Source organism: Crocodylus porosus, unplaced genomic scaffold (assembly GCF_001723895.1).
Source record: "Crocodylus porosus isolate Cpor-Errol unplaced genomic scaffold, CroPor_comp1, whole genome shotgun sequence".
Lineage (NCBI taxonomy): Eukaryota > Metazoa > Chordata > Crocodylia > Crocodylidae > Crocodylus > Crocodylus porosus.
Window position 1 is genome coordinate 10037391 of NW_017728917.1, and position 22682 is coordinate 10060072.

Here is a 22682-nt window from a genome sequence, read left to right on the forward strand (position 1 = left end):
AGCACTGCTACAATGATGAGATTTGGGGAATATCTTGGAATTCAGCTAAAGAGATGAAATCAAAAGCAGTGCTTTTCCTTTCGAGTATAATAGGACCATGTGTAATACAAGTCCGGGTAGAAAACTGGGACTAGCAAGTTTCTAGAAGTATTAGCTGGAGAACCGGAGTCAGGAAATGGTGTTACCTGTGTGTGTGGCATCATTGAGATCAGCACCGTTGGATACCGTGTTCAGGTTTGGTGTCAAACTGTCCAAACAGATGGTGGAAAAACTGGATATGGTGCAGAAAAGCATGACAAGATTTATTCACTTTCTGAAAAGCCACTTGACAGTGAATAAAGGAGCTGTGCCTAGTTTCTGGAAATAGAGGGTAAAGTTGTGCCAGGCCCTGGCTTGGAGCAGTGATCTCTGCTATTCGAGAGCGCGTTCCTCTAGCAGAAAAGGCCTAACAAGCCAGATGCCTGGAATGTGAATCGGGATAAATCTACACTACAAATAAGGTGCATGTTTTTTAAAGCAGGGTAAATTTAACCCTTCAAGCAGCTTAGGCAGGGACGTGATGCATTCTCCGCTATTTGAAGTCTTTAGATACAGACTGGAAGTCTTCCTGGAAGCTATGCCGCAGGTTGAGCAGAAGTTTTAGGACTGAATACAGGAGCTACTGAGTCAGGCCCCATGACTTACGTTACACAGGGAGATTCAACTTGATCCTGATGGTATCTTCTGGCCCTAAAATTTGGTGATCTGCGAAATGCAAGGGTGGGGGCGGGTGCCAAAGTAGCTAGGGTGTTACAAGAACTCCTCCCTTTGCTATTGGGGGGGCACATTGCTCTGGACCTTATGAATATAATGGGGAAATAACTGTGATGGTCAGATCCAGAATTCCCTACCTACTCTTTTTGCTGTCCAGGAGCATGGCAGTAATTTTCTGCTTATACTAGCTGGAAATTACTATTGTGCACTGACTTAACTCTGCCCAATCCTTTCCTTTCCCTGTGTTTGTGCAAGGTGGGACAGAGAAGAGTGGGTGTAGAAGTTCCACTAACCTGTGGTCAAAGGGCAGTTGGGGCTAGATCCTGCTGAAGTAGGAGTATGTCACTTCCCGTCTACAAAACCTGAGAGTGGATCATATCGGTGGAAGAAAAAAACGCAGCGGCAGGACTTGGGTGTGGTGGGAAAGGTAGGAGGGTGAACGGAGGAGTCCCTGACACCAGCACATTAATATGATTAATGACAAAACTTAGTTTGCACGGGCAGTTCATTCACACACAAAAGAGCTCTCAAATCGGAGGTTTTGTACCAAGCGTGAGACTTTCGAGGGGATTTCTTGGTTTCGAGAGACAATGATAAGAAGCAAAGTTTCAGACGGAGCAATTGCCATGTATTCCGCAGATGAGATTTCAGGAGATTTTTCTAGTAGTGACGAAAGCTGGAAAGCATTTTATGTCTTTTTGCTGCATTACAGATGCACAGTCGAGTGAACTTCTTCCGTTCTCATCGGCCTGGGACAATTTAAAATGGAGATGAGCCCCATTTTAGCCCACCTCTGATACGTTAAAGCACAACTGTAATTACAACCATCAGACAAATTGACCGCAGTCACCGGGCTTTGTCGGTGCGGTGGAAAACATCTTCCGAGTCCACTGGGGGGCACCAGTGTCACACTGAATTGAAGGTTGAGCCTTGCAAAGCATCTCCTAACTCTCTTGCAGCCTCCTGGTTATTTAGCCCATTGTTCAGACTTTTTATTCTTCTTTTGACCTCAGATGGTTTGGAAAAGAAGCAATTCGACTGCCTGTTGTCTACAGAAATATTTTTATTGTGCCTCCAAAGAAATATCTTCTCTGTGTATCATAGGAAATAAGAGCAGTTGTGTCAAGCCAAATCTATGTGCCGACTGCCTGTTGTCTACAGAAATATTTTTATTGTGCCTCCAAAGAAATAACTTCTGTGTGTATCGTAGGAAATAAGAGCAGTCGCGTCAAGCCAAATCTATGTACTATAGATGTTGTTTTACTACTTTTTGTACAAAAAGGCCACTCTCACTTTATGTACAAGGCCCAAATCTGCAAGATGTTCGGTACCTTCAGTTCCTGTTGATTGCACTGAGTCACCCGTGGGATCGGGCCTACGAAGGATGCCCCCTTTCTTTGACCTCGGTTGACTGAACTCAATGGCGATTATAAATGAGTGGAAACGGTTTCAAAAGAACACCTCCAATGTGGGATCTGCTTCCAGGAGGCATTGTTTGACATTTTCTTTAGAGCACATGAAACATTAGTGATGAGACACAAAATCCAGTTTAAAAAAAATGGTTGACTAGGAAGCAAACACCTTCCGCTGTCAGGATAGTTAGGTCTTTGGGGAGTTGGAGCTAAATATCTGTTCCTGTTCATGTGTCTTTAGACCCGGCAATGGGCAGTTCCTCTTTGAAACGACCAGCTCTGGCACGGAAGTTCAGGTTTTAGGGAGTGGATGCACGCTTCAGCTCTTCTGTTCATTGCATGTCTAATGCTGCATAAGCATATGTTAGCACAGCATGAGCGTGGTTTTTGGCATACCTAGTCAGAGAGAAAAGGGTTTTAATTTATCTCAACTAACCTACGGTGTATGCTGGTGATTTTCCTACCTTCCCAGTCCTCCCCTGTTCTGCTATGTTCAGTAAAACAGGATGGCTCTGAATAGCTCAACGATGATGCTAAGTCATTACAAGGATCTTCTCTGTTTTTATGTCGATTGATCATTTCATGCAGTATATGGCATATGCATTTCATTATGCCAATTATTTTATGGAACGTGAGCCTCTTAAAGGAGGCGCTGTCTCTCACTGATATGTATATTTAAAGTGGGGAATGTGTTGGGAACGCTTCCAGTTAAGGTCTCATTCCTAAATTCTTAAATATCCAGTGAACACAATGGCATTCTTTTGTAGCTTATTATTGAGGAGGCTATAAAATGCACTGATGATAATGTCCTCCCCAGATGACATCAAACCTCTGAAAAGTATTTTATGAAACATAAATATTAGCAGGAGACGATGTCTGTTCTAAATGGACACATCTTTGTCTGAGATAAGTGTATGTCACCTGTTACCTTGGTGTCCCAGTGCCTCGAAACCTTGAATGTATAGGTAACCCCCGCTTAACGCTGTTTTGCTTAGCGCTATTTCACTATAACACTTAGTTTAAATTGATACCTGATCCCACTTAGTGCTCAGCAAGTTTCGTTATAAAGCTCATGGCCACCATTTTGGGTCATTAAAAACACTTGCAGTTGCCATCTTGGGTCTTCAAAAACTTTCAGTTTTGCTTAATGCTAGTTTCACTTAATGCTCAGTTTTTCAGGAACCAATCAAGAGTGCTAAGTGGGGGTTGCCTGTAGTTATCCGTACCACACCCCAGTGAAGTAGGGAATTTACTTCCATTTTACAGGGTACTGAGGTGCCAAGCCAAAGGGCTAGATCCTAAGGGCTTTAGACACCTTAGTTGTGAGCAGGACCCTGACTTGGAGGGTCCTGGCTCTATGAATGGTATCCACACTTTTGCTTTAGGCATCTGCCCATCTTATACAATGCCTGGGGTAAGACATGTCCCTAAATGGGCTGAGTGGGGAGCCCCCTAGAAATAAAAAAAATATGCACCCAAGATATGTTTTCAAAAAAATGCCATGGGATTCTCATGGAATGGGATCAGATTCATTTAAATGAGCAAGAGCCTTCTTACTGTGGGACGGGTCTTGCAAACTGGTGTTTCATATCCAAGTCCAGAGCCCCTGCCATACCTGGGGGCAATTGGACCAGCTATCGAGGGAAGTAATTATTCCCCTTTCTTCTGCGCTGGTGAGGCCACATCTGGAGTCCTGTGTCCAGTTTTGGGGCCCCTGCTGCAGAAAGGATGCGGATAAGTTGGAGAAAGTCCAGCGGAGAGTGACGAAAATGGTTCAGAGGATGGGGGACATGACTTGTGTGGAGAGGCTGAGGGAACTGGGTTTATGTAGTTTGCAAAAGAGAAGACCGGGGGGGTGGGGGTGGGATTTGATAGCAACCTTTAACTACCTGAAGAGGGGTTGCAAAGAGGATGGAGCTGGGTTGGTCTCAGTGGGGGCAGGTGACAGGACAAGGAGCAAAGGGCTCAAGTTGCAGGTTTAAGTTGGATATTAGGAAAAACCTTCTCACTAGGGGGGTAGTAAAACGCTGGAGCAGGTTACCCGGAGAGGTGGTGGACTCTCCATCGTTGGAGGTTTTTAAGACCCGGCTAGACAAAGCCTTGGCTGGGATGATGTAGTTGGATCAGGGGGTTGGACTAGATGACCTCTTGAGGTCTCTTTCAACCCAGATTTTCTATGATTCTCTTTGCCCTGCTGACTTCATTGGCTGCTTAGTATGCTCCGTGCCTTTGAGGATCGCCCTGTGTTTTGAAAGCAAAGTTGAGCCAGCTCATAACTGACCAATGGGAATATCATTATCTGCCTTAGCACTGGTGCCCAGGGGACTGGCTCGATTACCAATCCAGCTGTCCCCAAGAGAGCTCTTGACTCGGAAGGTCAGGAGTGATCATTTTTGCAACTCACACAAACACTAAGTAATTGTTCTGCTGCTCCAAGTAGCACCACACCCTGATGTGATGCAAGAATCGACATTCAGCGGCGCCATGGGGAGCATCACTTCACATGAAGATGGGCACAAACCTAGATTTCCTGGTTAAAAGCGTGGGATGTCTTTTGACATGATCAGGCAGGTGAGACTTTTCTTTCTTTAATTAAGACAAAGCAGCCAACCTCTAATTGATGACGAGTAGTACTGTGACTATTCTAGTCCCTTCCCCTCCAAACAGCCCTGCTCTAAGAAATTTAGCTGGTTAAAAAAAGGGGATAAAGTTAATTTACCTTTATCCACTTGTGTTTTGAATCTGTCTAGTCACTGCAAGTTGCAGTAATTCATATCTGATCGTTCTTTAACCAGTAAGTTCAGAGCAGGTTGCAATAGGTCTTTATTTGCTTTTAGACAAATCTGCATGATTTCTTTAAAAACTACATATAACGTCAGGAAAGCGGTATTGTCTAAAACAAATCAGTATGGTCTAGTCTGAATATTTGTAGGGCACTGCAAAAAATTTTTTTTATCTATAAATCCCCTTTTGAAATGGACAGAAGTGTACTGGACACAACTGAGTCATTCAGTAGTGCATTAAAACTCCTGGCATTGATTGCCTTTTAAATATAAATTGGAGATGTACTTATTGTTTTTATTGTCATGCATTTAGGTAGGGAATTGTTAGCACCGAGCAGTAACTATTTGTTTTAATAGGCCGCTCTACCAGCAGTTTTCTTTTTTGGATGGAATGGCTAAGTTGTCCAAATTCATGCTAGTATTTCCCATGCTAGTAAATTAATGCTGAAGAATGAAATGACTGCCTAAAAATTTGCTGTGAGGATATCACTTTAATGCCAATGAGTTCTCTTTTCTTCCTCCTAGCAGCCTGCATGGTGCAAGAGCTAAGCACTGCAATCTTTGGGCTTCCCTGCTCTGAGCCTCAGCAGATAAAAGGCACTTATTTATCAGTCTTTCTAACCCCACATTTGCTTTGGGGGCTGGCTGTAATGTTCTGTTTTGTAAAAGTGAATGCCTGATTGTTGCTGTTAGGGGGCAAAAATGGAAAAGGGGTGGTGGAAAATAAGAAAAGGTCACTTCCATCGTTTGGTCGGGGCATACACCATTAATAGAAGAGTTGAAGAGGAAGCCAGTGTGCTATATTTTCGACAGCAGAAAGTCAAATTGAACCCAGGGATAGGAAAGGCATCAAACATAAGCAATTGAAGCGAGGAGGCTTGAGTTTGCTAGTTTTTAAAATGCTCAGCTTGTTATTTTATGAGACCCACATCAATAATGCTTTTGGAGTTTCTCTGCGTATCAACATTTGAGAATGTGGCTTCTGGAAGTGCACAGTCCTTGGCTTGAGAACTGGTGAGTCCTGTCCAGGAGACGAAATCGCAGACTTGGGGAATGTGACAGCGTGTGATGGAAGTCTAGTGGCCTTTAGACCCAAGGTGCTGTTACAGTGGACAGCAGCATTACCACTAGTTGGAAGTGGGAATGATACAAGGTTTTGCTATTCTAGCTTCAGTAACACAGGCGTGTACATATTCGTTCAGCGCTTGACCTGCTGTTTTCTTACCAAACCCAACTTGAAATTGAGCCCCGGGGAGACTCATGGCATTTTGGTGCTGTTCGTGAACAGCTGGGGTTTGGCCAGATGTGACAATGCTGATGTTCTCACCCTGTTTTGGGTACACCAGATGTGTGGGCAGGAAATCGCCCAAGAAAGCCTCTTCTGGTGGGGTTCAGCTGAATGTCTGAAGCTGCAAAGAGGTAGTGGAGAATTCCCCTGCAAGTGCAGCTCCTGGGGGACTTCTTCTCTACTTTTTTGTACCATCCCCATCACAAAAGGAAGGAGGAAGGCATGTTCGGGTTGGGTGGGGGGGAGTTCAAGAATAAGATCGTAACTGGTGGAGTGGAGCAGAGCGCTGTTTTGCTTGCATTATTTAAAGACAAGCTAGTGCATGGCAAACTGACCCTGGCACCAGGTGGCAAAGGGAAAGAGAGGTGAAAGCCAGCTCCTCGAAGCTGCCCTCCAAGCTTGTGGAGTCGGCCTGGTCTGTGTATTTTTTCTGAAGGGAACTTCTCAGTATACTGAAGAGAGCCCAGCTTGCAAGGAGTCTGGTTCGGACCCTTTAGAAATCAGAGTTTTTCATCGTCTCAAATGGTCTTTTGTACGTGACCCTTGGAGAGGCAGTAAGCAGACAATGTTTGATATAATGATGGGGGTGTAATGCCATCCATAGGCCTGAATAGTGTCTGGAGCCCTTCTCAAATTTTATGGCGCCTGGATGGCAAGAGAACATACAACCACAAAGCAGTCCGGTGTACGGGAAAATACTGTATTCACCGCATTTGCTGGTTTTGGATAGGTGAGCCCCACACAGTTCATCTTACACTGTTTCAGATCTGTCTTCTGATACTTTGCTGACTTTTAACTTGGGTTGCACGGTAGATGGCACTATAAAGCAATGGTTTTATTAATATAAATCTATAAAACATCACCATTCAGAACTCTAATTACATTCTAATATGGCTTCCTCTTGTAGGTCCCCAAAGTGAAGGAAAAACTGTGAAATGCAGAAATGGTTGTTTGTAGCTGCAAATGGGAATTTGGAATAACGATGAAAAACGCACTGAAATAATTGTGTTTGACTGGAACAAAATTCTTGAAAAGTCCCCAAGGTAAGACACTATTTTATCTTTGGACTAGACGACAAAGATTTGCCATTCTGGTTAGCAACAATACACATTTGAATACAGCTGAGGAAACTAGCTAACAATTAGATGAAGACTTAATATTTTGCAGGGTCATCTTGTTAGCGTTCTCGGCCGTTGAACGCAGTAGGCTGCAGGCCCTCCCACTCAGTTTAGTTTTCTTCCTCTTTATGAAGAAGAAACTATCATGTGGTAAATACTGCTAACTCTGGTAAATCCCACTTGCCCTGGTTTCACAGTGATCAGCCCATTACTTCATGTAGACCGGGGCCAGGAAGGGGTGAATGAAGCCCGGACTGCAGTTTCTCAAAGTTAAGTGCCCATCTTTGTTATGTGGTCTGCATTTGCACTTGAGCAGTGTAAAAGGGTGTTGGCGCAGAGTAAGGATAAGGCTCTTGTGACCTGTGTTGCTGTAGTTTGTGCTGTGTAACAATCGTACAAGGCAAGGACCTACTTAACATAGCTGTTCCTTTACAGAGGATCTTGAGCTCTTAAAGTGGGCAGAGAAGCTTTTAAAAGAAGTTTGTGAAGGTCCAAGGAGAGCTCAGCATGTGCTGGCATGGCTAAACCTTTTTCAACCAATGTATTTTTTCTCTAGTGTAGAGGAGCGCACGTTTTTAAACCCTGTTTACAGCAGACTCCTTGACTGCTAGTTTTTATTACTACAAAGTGTCCTGGTTGGTGTTTTTGGGCATGGCCAACTTTCTTATTAGTGCACAAACAGAGAATGAAATCCTTTTGTAACGTGGGAAAAGAAGATTAGGCCAAGGCCTTCTAAATGAGGAAACACAAGATCTCTTTTGCTTGGTTTGTGTATGCACGATACAGCTGAAGTGAACTGGAAATGCCTCGTCTGGTCATGGCATGAGGTCTCCTTTTCATATATATATTTTTTACACTATCCAAATACTCACTCAGCCCTTTGAAAGATCTGATTAGCTGGACAGGGTTGGGTGCTTCAGAGTCCTCTTTGAAACTGCAAAAGGACTTGCTTATTGGAATATCAGTTGAAATCTAGAACACCAGTAATATTTCAAAGTGTTTTTTGGTGATGGTTTGGTACAAATATTCGTACCCAGCATAGACTTTTCCAAATCCCAGCCTGCTGGTTAGCTGTAGACTGGAGCCTCTGCTCTGAAAAGAGTGGTGAGTTCAATTGACGCACATCCACAAATTATTTTTAATACACATTGCTATGTTCCCACTTGCAGTACTGGCTGAAAATATGAAATATTATGATGTATCTTAAGAATTCAAGAGCACAGTGCCTCCTTGAGCACTGAAACAATAATAAATCATCATAAATCAATTTAAGGAAATGATCAGATTACCTTTCCACATGATGAATGCTACTATGGAAACTGGGTGGGGAGTTATTTGCAGGAGTCTTCAGTGAAAAGGCTGAGAGTTGCTTGTCTGAATGGGAAACAGGAACTTTTGAGACTGAAACTGGCCCTGATACTGCCAGCCTGGTCCCATGTAGCCATGTCCTTACTCTTTGAATAGTCCTCTTGATTCTTCTGAAACCACTTATCAGGAATAATAGGAATCAGGCCCCCGCATTGCATCAATATATGAGGAACAATTATACACCGCCCCTTTATATTTATTATATAATGCTTGCAAAGCCAATGCAGTCCAACCTTGCACAAGTACTCAGCAGTTCCCCTTCTTTGCACTGGCAGCTCCTGGATGTTGAGCATTCATGCAAATCCAGCCATTTCATTTATGTGGCTAGGTGGGAGTTGACTGTCTTTGGAAATCTGGCCTGAAATTAAGTCACGGATGCATATTTTTTGTTAGCGTGCTATGCATCTGTGGCAGAGGTAGCTGAAAAATAAGAACAAAAGCAAGACTGTGTGTGTGTGTCTTGTAATATTTAAATTTGTGTGTGCAAATCTCGTATTAAGCAGTTATCACCTTGAATTATAGAAACATAACAGTTGCATGATAACTGGCATGCATACACACATGCACACGCATACGTGTGTGGATAACCATGGTAGCACTTCTAATTATGAAATTTGCTTAGTAAAGAATTGATCCTAACCAAAGTGTGAATTTGATTTTGGTCAGCATTACCTTGGAAGAAGCCATTTTAATTACTTTTTAGCTTTCCCTTCCAAAGCATTATTTTCCCTTTATTCCCCAGTTATATTGTTCTCTCACTTAACTGCTTCCTTTTCTGCCTCCAGGATGAGATTCTGTGCCAAATCAATGCTTCTATCTCACTGGCTTTTTCTGGTCTATGTGCTAATGGTGTGCTGTAAATTGTTGTCTGCCACTAGTCACCATCCCCGGGGGCACACAGGTAGGAGCTTTTAAACTCATTACCCGCTACTGAGACCAATTAATAACAGTCGCTGAATGAGTCCACTTTTTAGCAATGGATAATTGATGAAGCTGTTGACAGTGTGATGTTGGCAGTGCCATGGTTAATAAACAACAACCAAGAAACAGATTTATTGTACAACTTCATAGGGTTTTATAGTAATTTTATGGGGTGCCGTCGACAAGGCAGTTCTTGGAATGATGTCTCCGCTGGTAAGACCGTGAGATTTGTTCTTGTCACCTGGCTTGCTTCTTTCTTTGAACCTTGCACAAAAATTGTCCATAAAGTCATTGTTCTGAAATGTGTCTGTAATTTTCATCTGTTGGTTTAGGTCCTTATTGGGTGCCCATTGGTACTGATGGAAAGACTCATTGGGGTTTGCATAAGGTTGGGTAGGCTCATGCCACCTAAGTCAGTCTTCCCATTATTACCCTAAATCCATCCTTGTTGCCTCAGTCCTTTGCTATGTGCAGAGGTGTTAGACCAAACCCACTACTTGGATTTGTGCTGTCCATAACCTGTATCATCAATAATTCCCACCACGCAGCCATCAGTTCATAGTTCTCTGGTGTTTTGAAGCACACTTACCACATTGCCATGTGTCATCTTGTGCTGCTCTCCCAACTTAAAGTATGGATTGACTCATGATTTTTTTTTTTTTGAAAGACAGCCCTTTCTTCAGCAAAAGGAAAGGTGTCGTGCTTATCTTGATACATTGAGGAATTAGATTTAATTTAAAATGAAAACCTGTAAATGTTACTTAATTTTAAATACTGTAGGCCAGAGCCTGAAATGGGTGAAAATCAATATAGCTCCTTTGCTCTCAGGGGAGATGTGCTAATTCCCACTAGGTAAGTATCTGGCCAGGTGCGTGTGGCTGGTGTAAATCAGATTGGAAAAGGAAGCAATTTTGTTGGTAAGATAGGAGTCAGAAGTGCTAGATGCTGCTTCTTGCACCAGCAGGTAGATGGTCATCCAGCTGGGTAAGATGTACCTGTGATAAGATACATTGTAAAATGTTCTTGCTTATGTCTCAGCAGTAGCACACCCAGTTATTCCAGTTAATGAAGTATTATGGGATGGTCTAGCACCACTTTCTCCCATGGTGGGCCTTTGTGGAAGCAGCTCAAGTCACTTTGTTGGGAGACAGACAACCTCAAGTCAACTGTCACCTTGTCCTCTCGTATAAAAACTATTCCCGAGCAGGCTTGTTGACAGCTTGGTTGAATTTCCTGTTTAAGAATATAGCAGAATTAGGTAGCAGAAAACACACTTCCATAGGTGGTGTCATTCAACCAAAAAAAGATGAAAGTAAGTGTTGCTTTTCTCTTTTTAAAATGCACTTTGCAGACATCACTAAGGCAAATACCTCTGACAAGAAGAGGGTATCTTCCATTGTGTGCATGCATGATGAATGTTCATGACACACAATTATAGCACTCTTTGCACTTGATATTTCAGAATGCTTAATTGCATCTTTTTAGTTGACTCAAATTCTTTCCCCCTGTTTTTAAGCAGGTATGGTAAAGTACAGGCAAAACTACTGGGTAATTAATCAACTCCCGCTTACAGGGATCAGTCTCATGTCAATCCAAGACATGTTCAACTACAGCATGATAGATTTCTGTTTTGCCTTTTATGATAAATTGGGCTAAATTTGGGCAGCATTCCCATGGAGCTGGGCTTTGGCCCTTTACAATGTATGGTCTCGCAGAAACGAAACAATCTTATTCAACTGACATTAAATTGCTGACCAAATTCTTAGGTGGAAGTTAAGATAAAATCTCCTCTCAACACAACGCTTTCAAAGCAGCTGGGAGTTGTCAACGGCTGAGGCACCCGGAGGGCACACCAACCTTCTGGTCAGCACATATTTCCTCCTTCATCCCTTCGTCATGTGGCTGCGGCATGACAATGAAACGCAGGGCCAGGAAGTATGCGTCATTCAGAAGGACCTGTGGGTTTGTCTGCACCATGTCCCCATGTCTTCCCAACCCTACACGACATACGGGAAGCTTCTCACCAGCACTCCCTGGTGGGTAGTTTTTTTTCCCCCCAATGAATTTGTCTAGAAACATTTGTTGGAAAGGGGAGTTCTCTACTCCGTTATACCAGAATTTTGCTTTAGTAGCTGACCTTCCATGTTTTGCCCAGAGGCAGAGGTAATCGCAGCCCATCTAATAAACGTTTAATAACCGCTGACGCTTAGAATAAGGCCAAGGTACTTGCTGCTCAATCCCAGGTCAAAGTTTGGGTACAGATTTTCTTTGCTTTTTATGTTTCCTTAGGCCTTGATACCATGCTGCCATGCAGTGCCATGCAGGGCCAGTTTGGGTCCAGGATCAATGAAATGGCTGCATCGGTGAACCCTTAGTCTGTGATGTACAGGAGGGTTGGGGACTGCCAAACAAAAGAGTGTTTAAACTGGAGCTGCCTACATTATAGGGGAAGCCTTGTTCAGATGGCAGCTTATGTCTGACCCAGCAGGTGGAGAAGGCTTGGAGCTGAATGGCTTGGTTGATTGGCATGGAAAGTGGAGTCTCAGACTCTGGCTCCGACTGCTTCTGTGTTGACCCTTCATCTTCTCCCTTCAGTTTTGGTGACATCCAGTTGGAACGTAGTGCAGGACCCATGCTCCGATGCCTGGCATCTTTCTATGACCTCTCCATAAAACAGGGTGCTCTTCAATCTGGGTTTCACGGGGGCAGTGATTTATAGAGAATACCAGTGCAAGTTTCTGTTTGCAAACCATGGCGGGCCAAGGCTGCACTGGCATTGATAGGCCACTTGCTGGGATTGCACCAGTGCCTGCTTTTTGTGTTCTTTCAATGGGGAAGACGGATATGTGTAAAGACTCAGTGCATGTAAAACCCATCTGTATGAATAATGCAGACGTGCGTTTGGTATCGAAAACAAAGACTCTCCCTGCTGCTGCTCCTGCTCCTTGCCTGTCATGGCTCATGGAAAGAAGCAGTGTCTTTTCAGAACATGTTATTTTTTCTGTCTTTCTCTCAATGCCTTCCCTGTAAATGTTAGTTTAGCCTAGAAGGGGGACCATCAAACAGAGCCCATTGTCTGTCACACAAGCAAAAAACTTCCTGTCATGTACTTGGAGTGAGATTTGTGAGCGGGTGGGCACGGGGCAAAGAGCTATCATGGCTGGATTGGCAGCCTACCTGTGGCAGAGGCAGCACAGGAGTGGCATGCAAAATCCTCTCTTTAGCAAATCCTTTCCTTGTTCCACAGGGGCCAAAGCTGAACAAACCATGTGCCCTGCAGCGTGGGAAACAAAAAGCAAACCAGGAGCGTGCTGGCAGAGAGGATGACGCGTCTCTCTAGTGCGATGGCTCTCAAACTTTTTAGAGTCAAGGCACTTGCAGATAGGCTTGAGGCCCCCTTGGAAAATGCCAGCTCTTAGTTTTTTCTTGTCTTCTTGATGACAAAAAAATAATGGAGCAATTCTCCTGTGGGTGGCAAAGAACTCAGACACTCAACAAGGCAGAGTGTTTTTAATGCTATGAATGCCTGTGTGCAATTTCTGGGAATATTTTGTGAGCTGTGCTTGCACACTTAATAGCGCTACTGCTACATGGGATCCCATAGTAAAAGGATTTCAGGGCACCCTGGGGTGCCGCAGCACCCTAGATGCCAATCGCTGCTCTAGGGGGTTAGGTCATGGGCTCCTACAGCCAGCAGGGTGTGGGTGCATCATGTACGGAGAGGGGGGTTATTTGTTCAGGACAAGGGGAAGAGCAGGGTGACAGCACTTTCGGGAAAGAGGAAGGCTGTTTGGCATTTGGACGCTGTCTGGCAGATCAAGGAAGCTAAGAGGTGTGCAAAGGCTTTTTGTTTCCCAAGGCAAAATAGAGGAGTTTGGGTCCCCATGGCAGATATCATTTGGTCCATTGAGGTGCCTTGTGAAGCAGGAATGCCTCTGTCGGCTGCAATGCACCCTGGCCTGCTGAGTGAGATCTCTACTCTCGCCTCCTGGCCACGTCTTCATTTCAGACATTTGGCCGGAGATCCCAACAACAGTTGCACGTCGGTTTTATGGAGTCACAGCTTTCCACTACAAAAGCTTCCTGGGTAAACTACAAAAGCTTCCCGGGTAAAACCCTGGCCCCTGCTGAAATCAGTGGCAAAACTCCCATTTGACTCCACGGGGTCCAGGGCTTCATGCATTCGATGAAACAACAGATCATGCACGGCTTTCTGGGAGCACCCTCCTTGGAGTCGCTGCACGGTGAGGGAAGCGTCTTTGTTTCCAGCTGATGAAAGCGCCTGTTCGAAGTGTCCTTGCAGCAGCCTTTGAATCTCACTAGAGGGCCCCACAAGGCTAAAAACCAGTCGGGATCAAGCAGAGCAGGAGGCAGGCGCGCAGCGCTCGGTCTAAGGATCTACGTCGTCACTGTGCATTTTGCTAATTAGAATGATAAGTCCTTTGTATTTCCATGGGTCAGACATGGGTAGTGCACAATCTGCATTAGCCCTTTGTTCCACTTAACTCCTTTTATATCTTAATGTTTTATTCAGTGTATTATTTATGTGTTTTATTATCCTGCTTCTAAATATAGGGTAGCCACAGTCTAAAGCCCTGGCTGTAATCTCTTTGAGTAATAAGGTAGGGAAAGCAATTCAATTTAACCACTGGATCCCTCTCTAGCAAAACGGAACAGGAGGGCACAGGACGGAGTTCTCTTCATGAGATTTCTCCTCTCCAAAAACAAAAAGAAACGAGGGGAAGAAATACTTGTTCCTATTTTCAGTGGTTTTATTAATTTTAAATAACAGTGGACACTTATTCCACGTAGGCTAGATTTTGACAAAGGCTTCAATTTGGACGCATAGGTATGCCACCAGCGGGGAGTAATTCACTGTTAATTTAGTCTTTTATAAGGTAAAATATAGCCTCTGGTACAGTTTTCCATGAATGTGCACTCTAGCTGTGTGGAAGGCGATTGTGTTTGAAGAGATTTGTGTATTCTAGGGAGGCGGAAAAAAATTCAGATTAACTGATTAATGTGTGGGTTTCATATATCATGTTCCACAACGATCTGGAGGGAAAAGTACAGCCGGATATAAAAAGAAGGGAGGGTTTTTAAAGAACTGAATCTCATTTAACGTAAAAAGGGCCAAGTCCCGGCTATCGGGATGTATTGTGTGGGGCTGAACTCGTGCCCTCTCCCACAATATCAAGGTGGCCTTATTCTGAAACCACTGGGAAAAGCTTGTGAAAATACAGACTTTATTTTATTCATGTTACATTGACAGCCTCATTTTTTTTATAAGCTGGCTATCCACAGCAGCTGAACATCCTTATAGTCCATTGACCGAAGTTCTGACCAAGCAGAGGGGTTCCCCCCACCCCCTTCTTTGCTGCCTTTTATCTACTTTTCCTAACTTTGAGCAGAAAAAAAAAAGTCTCTCTGTTATATAAAAAAGGCAAGCAGGCTCATGCTAATGTGCAGGAGATGAAAGCAGCTCCTTTTGTTGGGCGGGAAGGTTGGTATATCCAAGTTAAGCCTGCCTTGTAAGCCCAAATCCACAGACAGGATGGATAGGAAGCTCATCTCCAGCAGTTGTAAGAGAAAAGAAGAGTGGAGCCTGATAGGGAGCATGTGGTGCTCCTCCGACTGGGGTTTGGCACATGGGACACTGCTGGGAAGAGTGCTGAGGGGGGAAATGCTGCCAAGTTTAGTGTAGACGGGGCTCTTTCTGGGTCCCGTGGATCCATAAGACCCGTCCCCACTGGAAGGAAGGATTGCTTTGTGGCGGGGGCGGTGCGCTGGGGTTGAGGACGTCTGGGTTCACGTGGTCTCTGTAGCTATTTCTGCAAAGCCTCCCTCCTGACCTCGGGGCTACCCCTGATAAAGTGAGCATCCTGGGGCTTGCACCCAGGGCTCCTTTTGGTTGTCTGGTTGCCCCAGCTTACTCTGTTGAGAAGAGGCTGTGTGTCCTTGGGCAAGTCACTTAATCTTTCTGGGGGAAATCCTGGCCCTGCTGAGATCAGTGGGAGTTTCTAAGTTGCTCTGTGCCTCCGTGCCCAGTCTTCCCCTTCCTGTCTTATCCCTGTTGGACTGTTCGTAAGCTGATCATGCTTGCATCTTTCCCTTCCTCCGTGTTTGTACCATGTCTAGCAAAGCGGGTGTCGTGTTAGCTGGGCTGGTCACTGTCCTGGTCCTGTGACCAGGCTGTAACACTTTGAAGGGGACCAGAATTACATGAAATGCAGCGGATGGATCCCTGCCTTCCTCTGTACTGTACTTTTAATGTTTATTTCAGGAAACCTACTCACATCTCATGTACGCTGTCAGGTCTCCAGTTAGGCAAAGCTGCCCATGCAGCAACGGGTGGCTTGAGTACAGGCTGTGAACTGAGGCTTGCAATTCTTACCAGGAGTTGATTGCAGCGGGGTGCGGGGAGTTGTGATATTCTTCACTGTATGGGCTGGAGGGTGTTACGTGCCTGGGATTAATGTGTAGCTACAAAATTCGATCCCCCAGAGATACTAATTACTGCCCTTTGGCTCCCATTGCACAGTACCTGTCTAGCTGCAGCATGGGGGAAGCAAGGATCAAGGAGGAGCCGCTTGTTCTGCCACCGGTGCAACATCCGTTGTGGCCAGTCATCCCTGGGCAGCACTGCCCCAAATATCTGCAAAGTTAAGAGCTGCCACCCTCCTTCCTCCCACCTCTGGTTCCATGTTTTGGGGCCTGTCCAGGGTGCTCAGCAGGGCCGCATTAGCAGTGCCTGCCTCCCTTTTAGCTGGTCTTTCTCTCAGGCTCTTTAATCTGCACAGTTCAGGGGAAGGGCACTCTTCCTCTTTGCTTTTTTAATAGAAAGCTGCTTATTTGCAGCTACATAAAGGACTCGTCAGCCCTTTCATCTGGCAAGTGCCTGCCTGTGCACTGGCTGGAAAGGGGGAAGCTAATAGAGTGAACCTGCAGCAGTCGGCTCTGCTTCCACTGGCAGCTACTTCTGTAACAAGGGTCAAGTGGTGAGGAAGAAAAGAGGAAGGGATTTCAGATACAAATGACCTAAACCTCCCAGGGGCCTCAGGGGGAAGATAGTCCAGCCAGTGCGTGTGAAAATCCCACTCCCAAGTGCCTGAACTGACACTATTTTGAGATGATAATAGGTGAATAGCCTAGGGGCACCGGGGAAAGAAAGGGCCGGAGAAGCTCTTTGGCCTCTTGTCTAGTTAACTACTCGGCTTCTGGTCTAGTGATTCACAACAGTGACCAAAGGTTGCCACCTGAATAGTGTCTGGGAGCCTGGGAGGGCTGAAACTGTTGTTCTCTGTGTTTTGCATGATGGAAGTCACCGGTAGGGGAAGTCACCGGTAGGGTTGCTTTGCTTGGAAGATTTGAAGGTAGCCTCCATACAGAGTCCCAGGACTGAGCAGAGAGGTTGTCTTTCCATGTTGGAGATGAGACTTGCTCTGCTGGTGCAGGCAGTGCCCCTTTTCTGTGGATGAGGAACTCCGTGGTCCTGCACCCCTTGTTCGTACCCTTTACCTCCAGCATGTGTAGCAAAATTAGAATTTACTTGTAGGACCTTCAGAAGCACCAGGGTTCCTGGGGGTTTTTTTTCTGCTTAAACATAGCAAATTCTCTCATAAAAAAAAAAAAAAAAAAATTGTAATTTCTCTGATTTAAAGACCCCCCAAATCCATGATTAAAATGAAACGCCACTCTGTGCATAGGTATCAGTTGAACACAATGTTTTATTGACCTGTTTACAATTTTAAAACAATTTGGAAGCCTACTGATGCCTCAGTCACTATAATAAGATACATTCTAAGTACCTAGAAATTTTAGTGTTTGATTTTTGGGTTTTTTATTGTGGAAAATCAGAGCTCCCCCCTGCCATCTTCCTTCACCAGGATATGGGTCCACCTGCAGCTGTCCGCCGCCACTGCTTTGCAATGCTGAGCAGCCCAGATATACTGGTGCCCTGCCCCTCACTCCCCACCCACAGCCCCCTGGGCCTGCTGATGCCTCTCACTCCCCACCCACAGCCCCCTCACCCTGCTAGCTGTGCTGGAGGGGCCTCCCAGCTGCCAGGGCTACAGGGCCAGGGACCTGGGTCTGCAGGCCCCTGTGCCCCACAGCAGTGCCCAAGCCCCAGCTGCTGCCCGTGGGAGACAGTAGCTGCTGCAGCAACGCAGAGGCCGGAGCCCAGCTCCCCCTCCCACCACGAGCAGCATGGGAGGGTGGATGCGGGCTGCCTGCTGTGGGCTCAGGGGTCCCCATCCTGCTGCCCTCTCCCAGGACCTCCACAGCTCAGCAGGCAGGACCTGGCACAGCATGGCAGAGTGGGGCTGAGCGCTGCGGTGTGCCCTATACTACCATAGAGAGGTGCCCTCTGCACCACTACCCCCATTGCTGCCAGGTAGGCAGGGGGGCCTCTCTAAGGGAGGGCTCTTGGCAGTGGCATCGAGCTTCCCTGCCCCACTCCGCCGTGCCTTGCAGGGGGAGGGCAGCAGAGCAGTGAGCCCGAGCCCGCAGTGGGCAGCCCACCTGCCCCTGCCTCTGCCCCCACCCCACACACAAATCTGGAGTCACAGGAGTGCGAGCAGTGGTGGGGAGTCAGCCCAGCCGCCACCCCTTGGACAAGCTACCCACTGCCCCTTCCTGCTCCTCACCCATGGGGCCTCAAGCCCTATGCACTACCCCAGCAGGGCAGCAGCACCAGCTCCAGCCCCAGCTCTGCCCAACTCCCTCCCTCCCTCCCTCCCTCCCTCACTATAGGGGCCTCAATTCCACCCCCCCACCACCAGACTTCCCTGCAGGAGCTGCTCTCCAGCCTGCGTGACGACCATGTGCATGCATATGTGCACACATGCACATGGCGCCCTGTGCCTGACTGCCCTCCTGCTGCCCCCAGCCCCTTGCAGGCAGGACCTCTGCCAGCCTGCAAGGGGAAACCCACCGTTTTCTGTGCTTTTCTCCTTTAAAGGAGAAAATCCAGGTTTTTCTCCTTAAAATGAGAAAATCTGCATTTTACTGTGTTTTACCATGGCGAATGGAAAACCTGGATCACTTATAATCACAACACCAGTTGTTCATTCAGTACCTGTAATGTACTGAGGGGAGTGTATGGAGGGGAAGGAATATCTTGGAGGCATGCTTTTCTAGCCAGTGCCCCTGCTGAGTGGCGCTTAGGTAAGTAGGCTGTGCGATATAGAATTTGGGGCCTTGCACTGAAACAAAAATTCAGCTTCAAGGCTGCAAGAGGCCTTGTGCTGCTTGTCTGCCCCGGCATGAATGTCACCCTTAGTGAGCACCAGTCTGCAGGATAGAAGCCCTCTCCAAAGGCCATTCAGATCAGTAGGAATTGATCTATTGATTTCAATGGATGTTGATTCGGGCCCGTATCGGTCTGTCTGTATTACAGTATTTCTAGTCCTGCTGTCCATTTCTCTTCCCCTGAAAACCAAAGATGAGCTCATTTAAAGCCACAGCTTTCATTAGCACATTGTTTTTGCTCAAGTAGCCCTTGGTGAGCGCTGCCACGAGATGTTAAGCACAGCTGTCTCTTTGGTAGTTTACGGCGATGGTCTCGTACACGTTCAGGAAAGTGACAACCAGCAGAGGACAATGGAGTCTAAATCAGGAGATTAAACGTGCCTTGTTGGGTTCAGCAGGGTAATCTCTTCTCATCAGGCTGGAAACAATATCCATCAGCACAAGAATGGAAGCTACATTCGACATTCATTATCTTCCAGGATAACAATCTTTAACAATGCTCCCTAGAATAAAAATATATATGTATATATGAGTAGGCCACTCCAGGATCAATGCGTCTATTGTTTGCGGTCTGACCTCTTTTCCTTTTGTGAGTTCAACTCTCATTTTCCTGGTGGACATCATTCACCTGCCTGTAGCTCTATTAATGGTTGCTATTCTCATGCCTGTACTAGATAATTATCTGATGAAGACTGGGCAGGGTTTCTTGAGCACAGTATCTATCTAAGTTATCCCATCGGCACTGCTCCTCATAATTGCAAAGGCTATCTCCTCAGAGTGACTCTGTAAGACCCCATGAGTACTGTGGGAATTTATATATATATTATCTATCTATCTATCTATCTAGCTATCTATCTATCTATATATAGATATAGCTATAGATATATGTGTATCCTGCTTTTACTTTGTACTTAGCGGAGAGGCAAGTTGCTAGGATATCGGGATACGATGGCTATAGAATGGCATTTTAATTTTTTTTTCTGTATTTGATTTTCTTTCAGGCTATATTTGTTGAAGCTTAGCCAAAATTAGCTTAGTTAAAATGTATGTCCTTTTCCTTTGCTCTTGAGGCCGATCATCTGTGGTCTGTTTCCCCCCTCCTGCCCCATCAGTACTCCCATGGGTGGACCTAGGATTTTGAAAAAAGCGGTGCAGATGGGGAGATGCATATAAAACAACACATTATTTTCCAGGTAAAAAGAAACTAGAAGCTTAATGAATATGCTAGGGACCTAGGGCTGTATTATTGCTCTTAAGGATGAATAAGCCTGGAAAAGCGCAGGCTCAGGGGTGATCTGGTGGCCACCTGTAAGTTTATCAGGGGTGCTCACCAGGACCTGGGGGAACATCTGTTCACCAGAGCACCCCAAGGGATGACAAGATGGAACGGTCACAAACTCCTCTGTGACCATTTCAGGCTGGACATAAGGAAGAACTTCTTCACTGCCCGAGCCCCCGAAGTCTGGAACAGTCTGCCATCGGAGGTGGTTCAAGCATCTACTTTGAATGCCTTCAAGACACTTGTGGATGTTTATCTTGCTGGGATCCTATGACCCCAGCAAGACTTCCTGCCCCCGGGGCAGGGGGCTGAACTTGATGATCCTCCGGGGTCCCTTCCAGCCCAAATGTCTATGAAATCTTATAGCACAACATTTACTTTTCTCATCTTCGGTAGTTTAAAAGAAACAAGAGATTTGTAGTATGGCCAGGCATCTAATGCAGGCAAAATTTGGTAGTTTGGTAGTCAGTTTTAGTTGTGACCTGTGTATGTGCATGGCCTAATAGATTTCTTAGCTTCTATATGTTTTTTTCTGCCTAAATTTAGTCTTTTTGATGGAAAGTTAAGCCCAGCCTTGGACAAGAGGTGTCTGGAGCTATGAACTTCCACTCTGCCGTGAGTCCCTGGACAGTGGCTGGACCACAAGGGACCAGAGCTATGTTCAGCAATCCTGACCACGCTGCTGAGAGCTCAGCCAGGTGCCTGTCTCCTTATAGTGCCAAGTGTCGCTGCAGAATCACACGAGGCTCCTACATGTAGTTATTATGACCTTTGAGAGATACCAGCCAGTGTCCAGGGCAACAATTGAACCAACTGTATGAAACTACTGAAGGGAGAAAAAAAACAGTTGTCACTTGCAAATGAACTCTTTTTATGAATGTAAGGTCATAGTTCTTTTAGAGCATCATGCATGCCATATTAGAAAGTGAGAAGGCTTGGCATTTGCACAGCCCAGTTGTCATTCTTGTCGGTGTTTGCAAACACTGGAAAATGCAGCCTCTGAGTATTACAGACCACAAGCAAACAGTAATTTTGGAAGCATTTTGATCTGCTTTGTGCTCTTTAGCCACACAGTAAATGTATGATGTGTCACCCGTGGTGACAGAGCTCCTTCACCTCTAAAATGGTGTCTTCCTCACCATTGGGGGGGGGCAGTGCCTGGTTTATACATCTTCACTGGTTTTTGTTGCCCTTCCCAGACATTCCCAAAAGACCTTTGGAAAAAAAAAACCTTTCCTGTAAGAAAGAAAAAATAAAATAAAACAAAAAGGCACAGTGTGTTTTTGGAAGCAGGTTGGTGGGTCTGCCGTCTTGCAGGCTGGCGTTGCTCTCTTGGGATGCCATAGCCAGTCCTTAAAGCACAAAGATGGTCCTTGCATCCAACAAAAGAGTACATCAGCAAGCAAAACTTTTAGCTCTTCTCCAATGTGTAGGAGGGACTCTTAAGCTCTGGCACAGTTTAGTAACGTGGCCCTCCCTGGTTGCAAGCTTATCGGGGCTCCAGTTCACCTCTTACCCATGCAACAGTGCATCGCCCAGCTTGCTGCTCTCTACTTCCTGTTCTTGCCGGCTAATGGGATATTCCTTCATTACCTAACTGCTGCAGCTGGGCTCCTGTGACGGGGCTCTCTGCCCCATCTTAAAGAGCCAGGCTACTCTCTCAGTTTTGTTCTAGTGCGATGGTATCCAGGCTCAACAGTGGTCTCTGTCAGCTGAGCTTTTGGCCCAAAATGTGTATATGCAAATTGTGTTTTTTTTTCTTTTCGTAGTTTCTTTTTCTTGTGTAGAGTCACTTTTCCCAACTGGTCAGAAGGGAAAGAGAGAGAGGTGCCTGTTGGCCTCAGACTATTCTCTTCAGAGTCTGCATTGCCGGGCCTCTGGCAATTCATGCTGTTTTGAGTGGATTTTTTTTTTTTTGCCATTTTATTTCTAAAAACACTTCTAAAAGCATCTTGGTGAGGGGAAACACTTGGTTGCACCAAATTGCCTTTTTTAGAGATTTCACCAGCATAGTTGCATGCCTGAATTGGCTGCCTCGATGTGGACGTGCCCTCTCTCATACAGATTTGAATTTCCTTGCATGGAGCTCAGCTCTTTGATTGTAGGATTTTTTGGATCTTACTAAAGGGGAGGGAGTATAATCATATTCCCTCCCCTATAGTAAGATCCAAGAAATGGTACAATCAAAGCAGCCTGATTCTACATTTTGGGGGGAGGGGGGTCTGAACTATAGAAGGAAGAGCAGAGGTGTGGCTTTTCTGTTAGAAATGTTGTGACAGGTGTGTGATTTTTCATAGTTTCATAGTTTCTAGGGTCAGAAGGGACCTGAACAGATCATCTAGTCCGACCCCCTGCCATGGCAGGGAAGAGTACTGGGGTCAAACGACCCCAGCAAGGTGTTCCTCTAACCTCCTCTTAAAAACCCGCAGGGTAGGAGCCTGCACCACTTCTCTTGGAAGCTGGTTCCAGATCCTAGCCGCCCTGACAGTGAAGTCGCGCCTCCTGATA

The 22682-nt window shown here is 45.7% G+C and overlaps 1 protein-coding gene across 1 annotated transcript in view; it reads left to right on the top strand.

Annotated features, from left to right (window-relative positions):
* Positions 1 to 390: 390 nt before the first annotated feature.
* The window catches only part of FAM19A4 (family with sequence similarity 19 member A4, C-C motif chemokine like), a 75137-nt gene continuing 52845 nt past the window's right edge, over positions 391 to 22682 (top strand). Inside the window, exons 1-3 of the mRNA XM_019536681.1 lie at positions 391 to 500; positions 7144 to 7279; positions 9508 to 9623. Coding sequence (XP_019392226.1) covers positions 7200 to 7279; positions 9508 to 9623 — 196 coding nt within the window. The 5' untranslated portion in view covers positions 391 to 500; positions 7144 to 7199. The remainder of the gene's footprint in view (positions 501 to 7143; positions 7280 to 9507; positions 9624 to 22682) is intronic.